The sequence below is a fragment of the Dendrobates tinctorius genome, unplaced genomic scaffold (assembly GCF_039654945.1).
Source record: "Dendrobates tinctorius isolate UK_male_01 unplaced genomic scaffold, ASM3965494v1 ptg000154l, whole genome shotgun sequence".
Lineage (NCBI taxonomy): Eukaryota > Metazoa > Chordata > Amphibia > Anura > Dendrobatidae > Dendrobates > Dendrobates tinctorius.
The window spans coordinates 19,934,721-19,952,371 of NW_027361821.1; the positions used below are offsets into that span (position 1 = coordinate 19,934,721).

A 17,651-nucleotide genomic window follows, 5' to 3' on the forward strand; every position below is an offset into this window, starting at 1 on the left:
CCAAGCCTGGTCACTGATTTCAAACAGTAACTGGATCCTGGGATTGGTAGCCTCAGGTCTAAGGCTGGAATTTTCCTTTCAGCCCCCCCGGAACAGTTTTAAGGTCACCCTGCTCAGGTCTTCCCTATCAGAACAAGCTGCCCTAGAGACCAAAATCCGTGACCTATGCTATAAAAAGGTACTGATAAAGGTACCAGAGGCAGAGAAGGGCAAAGGCTTATACTCCCCTCTATTCCTGGTCCGTAAGCCGGATGGCTCTTACAGGACCATAATCAACTTAAAGGCACTCAATAAATTCCTGATCATTTGCCCATTTAAAATGGAAACGATTAATTCCACAAAGTTACTGTTTGAAAACTGCTTTATGGTGGTGCTGGATTTAAAGGACGCCTACTACCATATTACCATCCATGCATCTCATCAGCGTTTCCTCAGAGTGGCAGTTCATTTAGAGGGGTCGGTACAGCATTTCCAATATGTCGCCCTTCCCTTTGGTATTGCGGTCGCCCCCCGAGTGTTCACTAAAGTTATAGCGGAGGTTATTGCCCATCTACGTGAAGCAGATATCCTGGTAATCCCCTACCTGGATGACTTGCTTATTGTAGGCAAAACAGCAGACCATTGTCGGGATCAGTAGCAAAAAGCAAAATCGGCTCTCGAACGGTTAGGGTGGCTACTAAACATTATGAAGTCCCGTCTACAGCCCATGAAATTTCAGCAGTTCTTGGGCATAATCCTAGATTCGCAGAATCAGGAGTGTCTGCCACCCGAAAAATTAGTTTGCCTACGTCATCAGGTCTTGAACGCCTCCAATAACCCCACCATGTCTCTTAGGAAAGCAATGTCCCTCCTAGGTTCTCTCTCGTCCTGCATCCCCGTGGTCCGGTGAGCCCAGTTCCATACAAGGGTTCTACAGGGCGAGGTTTTACTTCATCAAAAAATCCTGGGGGGTTACCTAGAGGGCCAGTTGACTTTGTCCCAACATACTATAAAATCCCTTGGTTGGTGGCTAGAGGAAAATAATCTAGCCAGAGGGGTGCCCTGGGAATATAACGTAACCCGAGTAGTCACCACAGACGCAAGCCCTACTGGTGGGGGGGCCCACATGGGGGAGGTCTTAATCCAGGACCTATGGGATTACCATCAGATGGAAATGTCCTCCAACCTGAAAGAGCTAACAGCCGTAGAGCAGGCAATTAAAAACCTTTTTGTGTATCTACAGGGTCACCATGTTCCAATATTCTCCGACAATCAGGTCACCGTGGCTTACATCAATCACCAAGGTGGGACTCGTCCAGACCCCTGATGAAGGTAGCAGAGCGGCTGTTCCAATTGGCAGAGCAACATCTTCTGTCTTTAACAGCTCTGCACATAAAAGGAAGAGAAAACACCACGGCGGACTTCCTAAGCCGCAACCTTCTAAGACAAGGGGAATGGTCCTTGAAAACCTCCATCTTCGACCTGATCGTACAAAAATGGGGGCAGCCAGAAGTGGACCTCTTCGCAACCAGGGAGAACAGGAAGGTGTCTCAGTTTTGCTCTCTAAATCCCAGAGAAGGGCCTCTGGCAGTAGATGCTCTTCTGATAAAATGGGACTTCAGGCTAGCATATGCCTTCCCTCCCCTGTCCCTTCTACCCTTGGAGATGAGGAAAGTCAGGAAGGACAAGGCGAAGATTATAGTGATCGCCCCGTTTTGGTCCAGCAGGGCATGGTTCTCATGCCTCAGGACCATGTCTGTGTCCGACCCATGGGTCCTACCAGACATCCCAGATCTCCTTTCCCAGGGCCCAGTTTACTATCCTCAGGTGGCTTGTCTACATCTGACGGCGTGGATTTTGAACGGTCACCTCTAAAGGAGAAAGGTTTCTCCCCAGCCCTAATTAACACCATGCTTAAGAGCAGAAAACCAATTACATCCAAAATCTACTTTAGGAACTGGAAAAGATTCCTTCAGGTTTCAGGGGTAGTAGCTGGGCAGTCCGCACCGATAGCGCAGATCCTAGAATTCTTACAAAGAGGTCTGGACATGGGGCTTTCCACCAGCACCCTTAAAGTACAGGTGTCAGCGTTAGGGGACCTTTTTAACTGCAACAACGCCAGTAACTATTGGATCAATAGATTTATTAAGGCAACAGGCAGGTCCAGACCGGTAGTAAGAAATAAATTTATGCCATGGGATCTAAACCTAGTCCTCGCGGCCATGACAGAGGTTCAAACGGGGCCCTATCTCATCAGCCTCTACAAAAAATCTGTCTCTTAAAGTGGCTCTTCTGGTAGCGTTGACATCAGCCCGTAGAGTAAGTGACATCCAGGCGTTATCTAGACTTCGTCCTTACATACTATTCAGGGACGACAGGGTAATACTTACACCCGATTCAGCATACTTGCCTAAGGTAGTCTCCAGTTTCCATAGAGCACAGGAGATAGTCCTTCCATCCTTCCTCCCTAATCCAACGAACGAAAAGGAAAGGAAACTACACACTCTAGATGTTAGGAGATGTCTCCTAGAATACCTGGCAGTTACCGACCCCGGGAAAAAAGATAATGCCTTGTTTATCTCCAATCAGGGCACTAGGAAGGGCCTTATGGCTTCAAAAAGATCGCTAGCGAGGTGGATTTGGGAGGCCATTTCGTTAGCATACACCTCAAAGGGCAGATCGGCTCCTGACAAGCTGAGGGCGCATTCCACCAGGGCCATGGCAACCTTGTGGGCATAGAGATCGGAAGTCTTGATCGACCAAATATGTAAGGCAGCTATTTGGTCCTCTCCGAGCACCTTTTACAACCATTATAGACTAGACCTGGGTGCTTCCTCAGACCTCTCCTTTGGTGTAAGGGTTCTGCATGCTGTAGTCCCTCCCTAAGTAATTATTACTCTCTGTAATTCTCTCAGGTGGTGCTGTCATGGACGACCGAATAAAGTCTTAGTTACTCACCGGTTAACGGTATTTTTCGGAGTCCATGACAGCACTCGTATATTCCCTCCCTTTAGTTTAAATTTGGGTGTGCACGTCTTCCTCTTATATGTACACTGGTAATAAATATTTGAGTAGAGTATTTTACATAAATTATGCTATTAACTTTGGTGGTCCTCTTGTGCTCTGTAAACCAACTGATACGTGGGAGAGGTGCCACCCTTATGTATCTGTAGGATTTTCTGTTCTTGAAGGGCGGATCCCCCCCTCAGGTGGTGCTGTCATGGACTCCGAAAAATACCGTTAACCGGTGAGTAACTAAGACTATCTCACATTGTGCTGGATTTACAGCTGCAGTACTGTATACTGTGTCTGAGGGTGTAACAGAGGGGAGCAGGACCTACAGTGCCTTGTGAAAGTATACGGCCCCTTGCAACTTTTTCAACCTTTTCCCACATATCATGCTTCAAACATAAAGATACCAAATGTAAATTTTTGGTGAAGAATCAACAAGTGGGACACAATTGTGAAGTTGAACGAAATGTATTGGTTATTTTACATTTTTGTGGAAATTCAAAAACTGAAAAGTCGAGCCTGCAATATCATTCGGCCCCTTTTAATTTCAGTGCAGCAAACTCGCTCCAGAAGTTCATTGTGGATCTCTGAATGATCCAATGTTGTCCTAAATGACTAATGATGATAAATATAATCCACCTGTGAGAAATCAAGTATCCGTATAAATGCACCTGCTCTGTGATAGTCTCAGGGTTCTGTTTGAAGCACAGAGAGCATCATGAAGACCAAGGAACACAACAGGCAAGTCCATGATACTGTTGTGGAGAAGTCTCCGTATAAATGCAGCTGCTGTGGTCAGATGAAACCAAAATCGAACTTTTTGGCAACAATGCCAAACGATATGTTTGGCGTAAAAGCAACACAACTCATCACCCTGAACACACCATCCCCACTGTCAAACATGGTGGTGGCAGCATCATGGTTTGGGCCTGCTTTTCTTCAGCAGGGTCACGGAAGATGGTTAAAATTGATGGGAAGATGGATGGAGCCAAATACAGGACCGTTCTTGAACAAAACCTGTTGGAGTCTGCAAAAGACCTGAGACTGGGACGGAGATTTGTCTTCCAACAAGACAATGATCCCAAACATAAAGCAAAATCTACAATGGAATGGTTCACAAGTAAACGTATCCAGGTGTTAGAATGGCCAAGTCAAAGTTCAGACCTGAATCCAATCGAGAATCTGTGGAAAGAGCTGGAAACTGCTGTTCACAAACGATCTCCATCAAACCTCACTGAGCTCGAGCTGTTTGCCAAGGAAGAATGGGCAAGAATTTCAGTCTCTCAATGTAAAAAACTGATAGAGACATACCCCAAGGGACTTGCAGCTGTAATTGCAGCAAAAGGTGGCGCAGCAAAGTATCACGTTAAAGGGGCCGAATAATATTGCACGCCCCACTTTTCAGTTTTTGAATTTCCACAAAATTTTAAAATAACCAATAAATTTCATTCAGCTACACAATTGTGTCCCACTTGTTGATTCTTCACCAAAAATTTACATTTGGTATCTTTGTGTTTTGAAGCATGATATGTGGGAAAAGGTTGAAAAGTTCCAGGGGGCTGAATACTTTCGCAATGCACTGTACCCTTGTGTACTGTGTATAATAGACCTAGGTATCTAAAATAAATATTATATACAACAGTCATTGATAGTAAAGTGTTCTCCGTTCCCAGGCATTGTACATCTGGAAAAGGTGCACACAGTACATGTGAGATGTGGCGTAAGACAGGAAACGAGTAGACTAAACCTGACTACATGGGTGCTGGAAATACAGAAGGCCCTGCCCACGAGGCTTGCAATCTTCAGGTTACGGGGCAGGGAGAAGGCCCACGAGGAGCCGGCAGGATGCTGGGCACTGGCTGAAGGATTATTGCAGCTTCCTAACTCTTCTAAAAAGAAGCAGTTACTTTTGATTTTGCCTTTTATATTTATCATTGTCTAATCATTTACATCCTTTCATACTTGATTTTGCAGGCACCTACACTCCAGAGGCACTTGGTAACTTTTGGTGGTCAATTTTATCAACTGGATTGATGTTTTTCTACCATTTTAGCTTTTTACAGATCCTAGGCATGGTAAGTACAAAGAATCTGTGGAAGGAAAGGTAGTAGTACTGTCACCGAAGGGTCTCTACACTTTTCTATAACGTGCATTAGATTTAGCAATGGTAATGTGCACGTAATTTATTGCGTGTATATGATTGCGATTACATACTTCTGTACATTGAAATTGCAACACAACAAAGGAATACTAGTGAAATTATGGACATTTCATGATTGATAGACTTGTTAATGATATGCAAATAATAATGAGGAAAGTATATTTTTGAAACGTTTATAGAGAATGAGCGCCAGGCACACACAGCTTTGCACTTATAGCCTTGGCTGCTATTAATGAGGTTATTAATGGTTATCTGAGGAATGTTCTGCCGCGCTGAGTGTACTTGGGCTTGAGAATCATCAAGAGCCTCTGCTGGCAGCTCCCTCTGCAATTGCAGATCAATGACGTCTCAGGCGTACTCAATGGGACACAAGTCCAGAGGCACTGCAGGCCATGGTAGCATGTTTAGGGCATGCAGGCTGCTCACAGCAACATGGGCAACAAAGAGTATGGCTTTGTTGTGTTGAAAAATGGCTCCTGCGACACTTTGGCGAAATGGTTCCATGATTGATCCATTCTATACTGCAAGGGAAATCAGACATCACATACTGGGCCTAAGGCATCAAACAAGATCTACATAAACCATTAGAAGGTGTTTACACTGCATTGGACCACAGCTGATGACTAAACCAAGATGTTTTTAAAACTTTGTTCCCAAATTTTCATAATTTGCATCTCATTAACATATGTATCCATCCTGTGATTTCCGATTTCCATGGCGTTTGTCTTGGTGCTGCAATTTCAATTTTCAGTAATTGATATAGAGATGGAGGAAGAGACGCTGCGCCAACTTTGTTTTGTTTCTGTAACTACACACGTGTTTAAAATTGTTGGTACCCCTCTTTTAATGACAGAAAAACCCACAATGGTAACAGCAATAACTTGAACCTGACAAAAGTAATAAATCAAAAATCTATGAAAATGAACAAATGAAAGTCAGACATTGCTGTTGAACCATGCCTCCACAGAATTAAAAAAAAAAAAAAAAATAACTCATGAAATAGGCCTGGACAGAAATGATGTACCCCTGAAATTAATGTGACAAAAGGGACATGTTAAATTAAGGTGTGTCCAATAATCACAGTGTCTACAATGTTGGAATCAGTGAGTGGGCCTGTATAGAGGACTACAGATATACACCATGTCACCGAACAGCGCTGTGAGTATCACATTCCACATGAACCAGAGGAAGCGAAGGAAAGAGTTGTCTCAGGAGATTAGAAAGAAAATTATAGACATACCTATTGCAAGTAAAAGTTATATGACCATATCAAAGCAGCTTGATGTTCCTTTGACTAAAGTTGCACATATTTAGAAATTTAAGCTCCATGGTACTGTAGACAACCTCCCTGGACGTGGTCACCAGATGAAAATTGATGACAAATCAAAGAGACGGATAATATGAATGGTAACAAAAGAGCCCAGAAAAACTTCTAAACAGATTAGAGGTGAACTTCAAGCTCAAGGAACATCAGTGTCAGATCGCACCATCTGTCGTATGAGCTAAAGTGGACTTCATGGGAGATGACCAAGAAGGGCACCATTGTTGGAAAAAAAAATCATAAAAAAGCCAGACTGGAATTTGCCAAACTACATGTTGACAAGCCACAAAGCTTCTGGGAGAATGTCCTATGGACAGATGAGACAAAAATGGAACTTTTTGGCAAGGCACATCAGCTCTATGTTCACAGATATGCTTCATTTTTCTATCAAGAAAAGAACACTGTCCCTACTGTGAAACATGGAGGAGGCTCTGTTATGTTCTGGGGCTGCTTTGCTGCATCTGGCACAGGGTGTCTAGAGTCTGTGCAGGGTACAATGAAATCTCAAGACTATCATGGGATTCTAGAGAGAAATGTGCTGCCCAGTGTCAGAAAGCTTGGTCTCAGTCTTGCAACAGGATAATGACCCAAAACACACAGCTGAAAACACCCAAGAATGGCTAAGAGGAAAACATGGGACTATTCTGAAGTGGCCTTCTATGAGCCCTGACCTAAATCCTATTGTCCTATTGAGCATCTTTGGAAAAAGCTAAAACATTCCGTCTGGAAAAGGCAACCTTCGAACCAGGGCTTCGGAGTCGTGGAGTCGGTCTAAAATGGACCTACTCCGACTACTAAAATATATAATAAATTGGGTACTGTAGTTCAATGCAGAATGTGCTGAATATTTTTTCATAGGAATTTGGGAAAGTTATGAAATGTCCTATAAATGGCTGTTCTATTCCTGATCTAAGGCTACATTCACACACAGCGTTTTCGCTGCGTTTTTTGAGAATACGTTTTTCAGCTGCAAAAGCAGATCAGCTTTTTAAAAAACCGCATCACCTGAAAGGTTTTTGAGCTCATAGATAATGTTTTCAATAGCAAAAGCAGATTAGAAATCTGCTCTGTCTATCCATTTATCCATATCTGTCTATCTGTATCGTATCTGTACCAAAAAGAATCAAAGCCGGATAGCACACAGACTAACACTCCTTTTTTTTTTTTTTTTTAGCACCAGTCAGGTACACCTCATAGCTGGCCAAAAGGATGCCCAGGACAGGCATTGCTCATCTTCAGTAACACATCAATTGATAGTTGGAATAAATAATGCATTCATCACCACATCTTCTTAAGGTGCAGGCTTTGTTTTAAAGTGTAGGGGTGTGCAGTATGAGGTTCTGCAGCAGCTGAGGTGTGCGCTATGAGGTTCTGCGGAACAGTATGAGGATCTGCGCCCCCCTAGGATTGATCCTGGCTACGCCCATGGTGTGAATATAGCCTGAGGATCTAGACTTTGTCTTAGCTGAGATAAGTCATAGTGTGTGTATGTGTGTGTGTGTGTGTGTGTGTGTATATATATATAATATATATATATATATATATTTATTATTATATAGGCATTCTCTAGATGAGCTTCAAGAGGTAGTCACCGGAAATGGTTTTCATTTAACAGGTGTGCCCTGTCAGGTTTAATAAGTGGGATTTCTTGCCTTATAAATGGGGTTGGGACCATCAGTTGTGTTGTGCAGAAGTCTGGTGGATACACCGCTGATAGTCCTACTGAATAGAATGTTAGCTGCTTTTTTCTTGCCATAATACAAAATTCTAAGTAAAGAAAAACGAGTGGCCATCATTACTTTAAGAAATGAAGGTCAGTCAGTCCGAAAAATTGGTAAAACTTTGAAAGTGTCCCCAAGTGCATTGGCAAAAACCATCAAGCGCTACAAAGAAACTGGATCTCATGAGGACCGCCCCAGGAAAGGAAGACCAAGAGTCACCTCTGCTGCGGAGGATAAGTTCATCCTAGTCACCAGCCTCAGAAATCGCAGGTTAACAGCAGCTCAGATTAGAGACCAGGTCAATGCCACACAGAGTTCTAGCAGCAGACACATCTCTACAACAACTGTTAAGAGGAGACTTTGTGCAGCAGGCCTTCATGGTAAAATAGCTGCTAGGAAACCACTGCTAAGGACAGGCAACAAGCAGAAGAGACTTGTTTGGGCTAAAGAACACAAGGAATGGACATTAGACCAGTGGAAATCTGTGCTTTGGTCTGATGAGTCCAAATTTGAGATCTTTGGTTCCAACCACCGTGTCTTTGTGCGACGCAGAAAAGGTGAACGGATGGACTCTACATGCCTGGTTCCCACCGTGAAGCATGGAGGAGGAGGTGTGATGGTGTGGGGGTTCTTTGTTGGTGACACTGTTGGGGATTTATTCAAAATTGAAGGCATAATGAACCTGCATGGCTACCACAGCATCTTGCAGCAGCATGCTATTCCATCCGGTTTGCGTTTAGTTGCACCATCATTTATTTTTCAACAGAACAATGACCCCAAACACACCTCCAGGCTGTGTAAGGGCTATTTGACCAAGAAGGAGAGTGATGGGGTGCTACGCCAGATGACCTGGCCTTCACAGTCACCAGACCTGAACCCAATCGAGATGGTTTGGGGTGAGCTGGACCGCAGAGTGAAGGCAAGAGTGCCAACAAGTGCTAAGCATCTCTGGGAACTCTTTCAAGACTGTTGGAAGACCATTTCCGGTGACTACCACTTGAAGCTCATCAAGAGAATGCCAAGAGTGTGCAAAGCAGTAATCAAAGCAAAAGGTGGCTACTTTGAAGAACCTAGAATATAAGACATATTTTCAGTTGTTTCACACTTTTTTGCTAATTATATAATTCCACATGTGTTAATTCATAGTTTTGATGCCTTCAGAGGGAATCTACAATTTTCATAGTCATGAAAATAAAGAAAACTCTTTGAATGAGAAGGTGTGTCCAAACTTTTGGTCTGTACTGTGTATATGTAATCAATATTATATAGTGTATTACACATTTACAATTTATTATAGTTTTTTGTGTTCTAAAGTCGTATTCCAATAAATATATATTATGTTCTATCTAAATATCTTGATTATTGTATCATAAAAATGATTAAATGTCTGATGTCCACATTGTACTACAATAAATTTTTCACTTAAATATAAGCAATATATGTCGGAGTCGCAGGTTTGGTTTACCGACTCCACAGCCCTGCTTCAAACACGAGACAACTGGACCAAATGTCGAGGTATTACCTGTTGAGTATCTCATTGACCGTTACAGGAATCGTTTGATTGTAGTGATTGCCTCAAAAGGTTGTGTAACAAAATATTAAGTTAAAGGTACGATCATTTCTGTCCAGGCCTATTTCATGAGTTTTATTTTTTTAAATTCTGTGGAAGCATGGCTGAAAAGCAATGTATGACTTTCATTTGTTCATTTTCATTGATTTTTTTTATTTAATATTACTGTTGTGAGATTCAAGTTATTTCTGTCACCATTGTGGGCTTTTCTGTCATCACACGAGGGGTACCAACAATTTTGACCACGTGTGTATGTACTGGACAGATTTTGGGGGGACTGACCTCTGAATTTCCAGAGAGTTTGTTATAAGGGGGACTAGAAGCTTCTGGATGGATTAATGTGTTTCCATGTCTTCTCTCATTAGATGACAGAGGTGAACTTGAACAACATGCTCTGCCCGGCCATCTCCGATCCCTTTTACGGGCCATGGTATCGCATCTGGGCCTCGGGGCATCAAACGCTCATGACCATGATCCACGGCAAGCTGATTGTGGCGCTGTTCTCACCTGGTCTGCCGGGATATAAATTCCTAATGGAGCTGATTCCCTTTTCTGGGAAGAAAGTGGATTAAACGGTCACATCTGGATGAATCGGTCTTAGCCTCTTTATAGCCAAAATAAGCAAATGGAGGTTAAAGGGCTACCAGCACTTTGATTAAACAGTGTTAAGGACTTCCAATCTCAGAAACAAGTGACCTTACAGAACGGACCACAGTGGCAAACTCCTTTTTCAGATTTTTTTTTTTTTTTTTTTTTTTCCAACCTCTTCCTGCTCTTTGAGCCAAAAGGCTTTTTTTTTTCCCCCTTGCGGCCGAAAGTTAAAACCTGAGCACTATGGTGGCTGAATCTCTTTTGCACAGGGAACATAGCCGGTTTTTACATTATATGCCGAGTCTGTTACAAGAAATAATTATTTTATTTATACATTTTTATAGGAATTTTTTTTTTTTTTAGCACGGCCAGACACGTGTCGGTGCGCCCCACCATGTGTCTGATTACGATCACTCTCTCTGGCTTGATGAAGGGTCATCTAAATGGCCATCACTCGGGAGGCTAAATATCTGGAAGAGAAACCTATTATAATAATTCCTCAGTACATAATATTGGAATAATTTTAACGTTTTCAGTTAAAATATTCCATGGTTCTACTGGTTACATAATGCAAAAATATACCTCTCCTAACTGTGCGTATCACATTCCTGATGTACTAGCACTGCCAGGCCCCCACAATGCTCACGGACCCCTCCATATATATGTGTGTGTGCATGTATATAGCAGCGTCAAGTCTGTGAAAAGTGATCAGGTTCTCTATTCAGACTTCATTAGAGACTTGCGTTCAGCCACTGACATGATCGGTAAAACCAACTCTGCTACATCTGTACATTGTCAAATGGCAGTAGTAGTTTCCCATCACTGAAAATAGGACTAATTAGTTGAATATGCCATAAATGTATGATTAGTGGAGGCTGCTAAGATAATGGCGACCTCAGAGCTCTTCTGCCTTTAGTCCCCTTCGGTTTTTGTCGGGTGTGCCAGTCTTTCCTCAGAAGATCCAAGGTCATCCCATAATCCATAACGGACCAAGCTATTGTCTCCTCCGAGCTCTGCAGATTCTTTTTCTTAGCCATGATCTGGTGCCTCTGCCATTATACGGACCAATCATCTAAACGATATGTCCTAAATGTAAGTGGTGGGAAAATGTCTTTAGTAATCATGGCCGGCATTATGTGGTGTGATGCCCACTGTATACCTGCAGTCTGTAGGGGGGAGATATACAACACCAGGGGCCATTCATTCATGGTGAGCATGGTCCCACCTGGTGATCCCTCTCTGTGCTTCACCTGCCATCGGAATAAGGGACAACACTATCTTTTAGGTCAATTCCTTTTATTTTGGCCAGGCTGGTCAACAATCTAATGTATATGTCTCTCCTGATGGGAAATGTAGACTTAAGGCCCTTTTACATTTAGCGATGCACCAGCGATCCGACCCGGTCAGGATCACTGGTGCATCGCTAAATGATCGCTAGTGAGCTTTCACACAGACCTCACAGCGATGCAGCAGCGACGCAGCACATGATACTCGCCTTTCACACACACCGATCCAGACGTCCTCCCGCCCGCCTCCACGCGTCGCTCATCGTCACAGCAGGAAGCCCAGCAGTAAGCTGACAACGAGAAATGGAGCCGCCCGATCTCGTGCGATCAGCGATGGACAGCAGGGGAGCCGGTCGGAGGTAAGTATCACACATAGCGATATCGCTAGCAATATCGCTATAACGTCACAAAATCAGTGACGTTTTAGCGATATTGCTAGCTATATCGCTATGTGTAAAACCCCCTTTAGAGAGAAATTGGGCAGTTGGATTTGAACATGCCCAATCCTTTCTCCAGGGCCTTAAGCTCCCAGCAGAAGTGTAAACCAAGATGTTGCAGAATTGGTCTTTGGGCTACCACTTTCCCATGTGCTGTGCCAGCCTTACACCATAAAATCATTCACATCTCTCACAGTAGGATGACGTGAGCTTTGTACATGAGTAGTGCTTGTTCAGGGGGTTTACATACCCTCATTGCCACCTTAGCTGAGATGCAGAGGTGTGAGTGATTGGGTATGTAATCTCCCAGTTCAAATTTAAGAAGTGTTCATTGCTGCTGCCCTTTTTGCATTCATTTCTCATCCAAAAGAATATTTTCCGACTCCATATAGTAAATGTGGTCTACACGGACCGACGACCTGAGAACCTAAGTGCTATAAATTAGCAGTGTGTCACATTCCATACATTCAGTCACTTGGTCTCATCATTAAAGTGGGTGTCTGGGTCTAATAGGTCATCAGTTTATCTGTAGGATGACCGATCTGATGTTAATGACGCATACAGTGCTTGAGACTTCAATGTGTCAATCTCGGATAACCCCTTAGAGGGGATTCACATTTTCTTTACTATATTGTTACCCTTCTGTGAGATGTGCCGTCTACTGTACATTTACACATTCTAGTATAGATACACCTACAGGCCAGTAGTGCAGAGCATCACATCATATTTCCATGTCCTGTATCACTCATGTATTGTCTTTGCCAGATATTGTTTTGTAGAAGTTTTAGTGAAGTATTTATAACCTCCACATGAATGAAATTATCTATTTGTGCACACTCCATTTATCACTTCTAGATCATGAATTAATTTGCAATTAAGTCCCTCTTGGTTCTAAGAGAATATTATTTCTTTAACTGTAGTTTAATAATTTAGAACCCCCTAAAGAATTAGTTATTATATTGCAAACTATTGATGGTGTTGGAGAAGCTGCTGGTATTGTTGTATCTTTATTACAAAGTCTTGATTTTCTGAGCGTAACTCCAGTGACAAATAACTCTAGTCCATTTAGAGCCTCACTCTGTAAACCCTTCCATACAAATTGACTACACCTGTAAGGCTAGTTTCACACTAGCGTTTTTTTGCGCATCGTGCGTTTGCTGTTTTTTTGCGCATCGTGCGGTTGCTGTTTTTTTGCGCATGCGATTTAACCAGTTTGTCACCATGTTAACTGAAAAAACGCATGCGATTTTAAATGCATGCGTGCGCATGCCCTAGCGCACGCGTGCCTTCCCATAGACTGTAATGCTGTTTTTTTGCGCATTCCGTGCACTAACATGCGCATGCGTTTTGTGTTTTTTTTTTTTTTAAGACAGGTCGGACGGACCAAAAATGCAACAGGTTGCGTCCAGGGCGCCTAGGCGCACACTACAAAACAAAACGCATGCACACAAAAATGCATACGAACGCGTGCATGCGCTAGACCATGCGCACCCAAGTTAAATATAGGGGAGCAATGCGCATGCGCACAAGGCGCAGCGCTAAAAAACGCAAGTGTGAAACCAGCCTTAGTCAATTAGAAAGAGGTGGTCGGCAGGACTAATCGGAAGTTGTTATCCTTGTCACCCATGTTGTACACAGTGAAGCAGCCCCCTGGCACTGTTCCTACCATCTGTTATAAAACATTGCACTCCCCTGTAAAGGCTGCTGTAATCACAGGACATTATCATCTAGCCTGCTCACTCCACAAACACACTAACTGCTAGTATTTACATATGTAGGTCACGAAATCAAGTTATTTAAATTTTTGTTAACCTTTTCTCTCCATGTAAGTACTTCCTCCCTGCTGCCGGAGCAACGTAAAGTGCTATAATAATTAGTTCTCCTATTATGCCGCATATTGGAATGGATGTAGCCTGCAAATGACTGCTGCTACTAAATAACATGGGGCATTCATTAGTTTAATTCTCTAGTAGAAACACATGCAGGTGTATATACATGGAGATTTGTTAGTGGATCACTGGAGGTACAGAATCCATCTGATCTTTCTCCTTCTCTAATCTTTTCACTTATCCACTGTCTTACTATCCTGGTATGGACGTACCTACATAGGAAATTACAAGAAGGAAAGATCGCCAGCTCACTAGGAGCTCAGATGCCAGACTCTGACTCTAGAGCGGCTTCATCCACAGCAGAATAAATGTCTGGCACACAAACGTAGATAAAAAGTAAAAAAAACAAAAACACTTTTTTACAAAATCCAATAACAATCAACACATCGAGACAGAGAAAAATGCTTACTGACGGGTTTTGAACACATCAGGGATCTTTGTGCTACGACGAAGAATGTGTTTGAAACCCGTCAGTAAGAATTTTTCTCTGTCTCCATGAGTTGGATGTTATTAGATTATGTGAAAGTTATTTTTTTTATCCACACCTGAGACATTTATCATCCTTCTACATAGGAAATTACCACTGAAGAACAGATGGATTACTTAAAGCTGGGATTCTGGTTACTTATGAACCTCATTATCTCTCACTATGTACACCGTCAATTGTTAACATGAAAGCTAAAATTATATATTTATTTTTCCTCTGTATTAATGAAAGTCTGAGTAGTAATGAAGTGGTGCAACCTTATATATGACTGTAACCTATAACTTGGCTTATCCTTCTGTTCATAGAGTAGATGCCATCATCGTCACATTGTGAGAAGAAGGCTACACTTAGTATTCAGGATCTGGATTCTGTAGTGGGATCCTCTTGTCTTGGTGTACAAGTGTTTGTATATTTTGTATTTTTAGCGGTGTTCCTCTCAGTATAGCCACGTGCTGTATGTGTTTATTATGGATCCTCCATAGATACAGAAGAGGTTCTTAAGAGTATTTAGTCTTCATAGTCGGGTTAGGTTACTGTATACAAGTGTTAATCATACAATACAATGTTGTAAAATTGGATTGTTGGAAGTAGTTATTATTCTTCAGTTAGATGTGTTTAGAGTTTAGCTGCAAATTTAACTTTGTTCCCATGAGACTGAGAATGTGAGTGCAATATCTGAAATAGATTACACTGGAATCTTTTTCTTTGATATGATTTGAGAGATGTTTTGGTGCCATGATCCTCTGTATCCCAGATCCAGCACTTCATAGGTAGGTATGTTATAATAGCTAGATGCAATTAGGGTATGACGTGCCCACTGTATGGGCGCTACTTCTGATTCATAGGGACCTGGAATTGTAATATTTATCTTTCGAACACAGCGTTGAACAGGAAAGTGGTGGTGGTTGACTGAGAATGTATTCAATGTAAGGGCCGAGTCAGATGGCCGAATAAACAGGGTCGAGATTGGAACGCAGTGCACGGACTGGCTGTCGGCTCTCAAAACCCGAGCGTGACAACTGCAACGAAATACTTGAAGCTCTCATGCTTGGGTCGAGAAAGCCACCGGCCACTATGTGCATTGCGTTCCGATCTTGGTCCTATTTTATATGGTCGGCTGACTACGCCCTTAGCTAAATTCTAGGAGTGTCAATAGTGCATCCCTTTTTTGCCCAATGGGGATTCCAAGCAACATTGGTTTTATCAAGATCATGGAGGTTCAGGTCCCACAAATTTGGGGGTGACTTATTGGGAAAGCCAAGAACATTTGGTTTTGTCATCCATGGTTGAGCTATGACAATTGTTATTTCCATGGTAACTATTTAATTTCCATGGTAACTATTTAATAGCTGAATCCTTGCATCTCATCAACAGGCACTTGGTAGTTAAAAATGATTATATACATAGACTTACTGTGTGCCATAGTAATTGCAGAGCTAGTGCACAATTTAAGTGTATGGAAATGGTCAGGACCAAAGATGTGTAGGAATCGATGGTGTTCAGGCAGCCAAACACCCTGAGGTCCAAGCTTTGCAGCATGTCTCATAGATGTCATAATATATTTCTCCAGAAGGAAAACAAAACACTTTATATCCCTTTTAGTGAGACTGATGTTACAAGAGGGGGTAATAATTGACCCCATGGGCATTTGTTTCATAGTAAAGTACAGCCAGAGTAAAAAGAAAAATGCCCAAGTTGTGTTGGGCCACCTAAGGTGCATTTAGACCTGCTGATTTTGGCCCACCAGAAGGCCATTAGTGAGCATTGATCGACTGTATAGAAGTTCGGTACAGGTTTACTGGCCAACAAACTTGATGGGGAAGAGCAATTGCTAATACCAATGGTCATTCCCCAGTATCATCTTGTTGGCAGCACACAGTTGGTTTACAGAGGGTGATGTGCTGGCGATGCTAACTTTTTTTTTATATATATTTTGCTTGTCTGGTGGATCACCTTTGACATGTTACACAAACAGATAATCTGGAATGAGAATATCATCGATTATGAACCATCGATTATGAACTTGCCCAAATGCATCATTATAAATCCTACCTGATTAAATGTCATTACTTCTTGATGGCTGTCCTAAATTGCTTGGAGATCAAGGCCCAATGTTCCTTCCCCCATTACAGTTCTAAGGTTGCTCTATGATTACTCAAAACTCTTGTGCTAGCTATGCTTCAATGAGCAGCTATAGAGTGTGTGCCACATAGACCAGTGCCAAAAAAACACATACCTTTTTCACATTCCATAGCAGGAATTAGATCTGTGATGGATGTAATTTAGGGAAATTCTGCCTGAAATATGTACTGTGAAGTGACTGCTAGTCCTAGGGAGTCTATCCCAAAACTACAGTGGGGCACAACATTGGTGCTGTAAAGTTGGTGGCACCTAAGTTCATTGGACAGGAATTGTCTTTTCATTGAGAAAGCGCCCACTGACACTGGCTAAAAACCCTACGTGCCACGATCCTTATGGGGACATTATTTTTTTTTTATTAGATTAGATGTGTCAAGGTGACATTTGTCCAGATTTGGAATATGGGATCCTCTGTGATGTCCGAAATAACTAGGTCAAGCGTTTGTCCATTCATCTAGATACACTAGAATCCATCTCCTAGACTTCCTAGCTCGATCTGCTGGGTCAAAATCGCTCTTCAAACCTGTATTGCCTCCATTGTGAAACGTGCATTAGAGTGAAAGATGTGGTCGAAGGCGATGTTCTCTTGTTGTGTAAGCATTTGTATCTGTTTTATAATGCCTATGCCATTCACTAGCGCGTGTTTAATAGAAAACCTCTTTTACTATTTATTCCAAAAAGGAAGCGTAACGTCTGTAACTACTTGTGTTGTATAGTGGGTGTATGTGTATGGGGTATTTCTAACTTGTTTTTACTACAATTTGTGAAATAAAACTTTTGTTAATATTTGAAATTAAAATGTTATTTGTGGACAAAGGATGCCTGATTGTTTTTTATGTAAAAGTTCAAAATATGAACCAGCAAAAATAAGGTGATCATAGATGGAGAAAGGTAGAATACTACTGAGGTAGTTATGACTGAGTATCTTTCCCAGTACTCCTGCATTGACATTGCCAAAAGAGAGAGTCTAGAAATAAAATGTAATGCATCCCACCTACCCTCTAAAGACCTTCCAGGTGGCAGCAGGAACAAGAAATCGCTAACGCTGGAGATCCGCT

General features: G+C 42.2%; 1 protein-coding gene across 1 annotated transcript in view; it reads left to right on the forward strand.

The window, feature by feature from the left end:
• TMEM164 (transmembrane protein 164) overlaps positions 1–17,409 on the forward strand; it is a 59,071-nt gene extending 41,662 nt beyond the window's left edge. The window contains exons 5-6 of the mRNA XM_073547650.1: positions 4,966–5,066; positions 10,130–17,409. Of these exons, the coding sequence (XP_073403751.1) occupies positions 4,966–5,066; positions 10,130–10,336 (308 nt within the window). The 3' untranslated portion in view covers positions 10,337–17,409. The remainder of the gene's footprint in view (positions 1–4,965; positions 5,067–10,129) is intronic.
• The last annotated feature ends 242 nt before the right edge of the window (positions 17,410–17,651 follow it).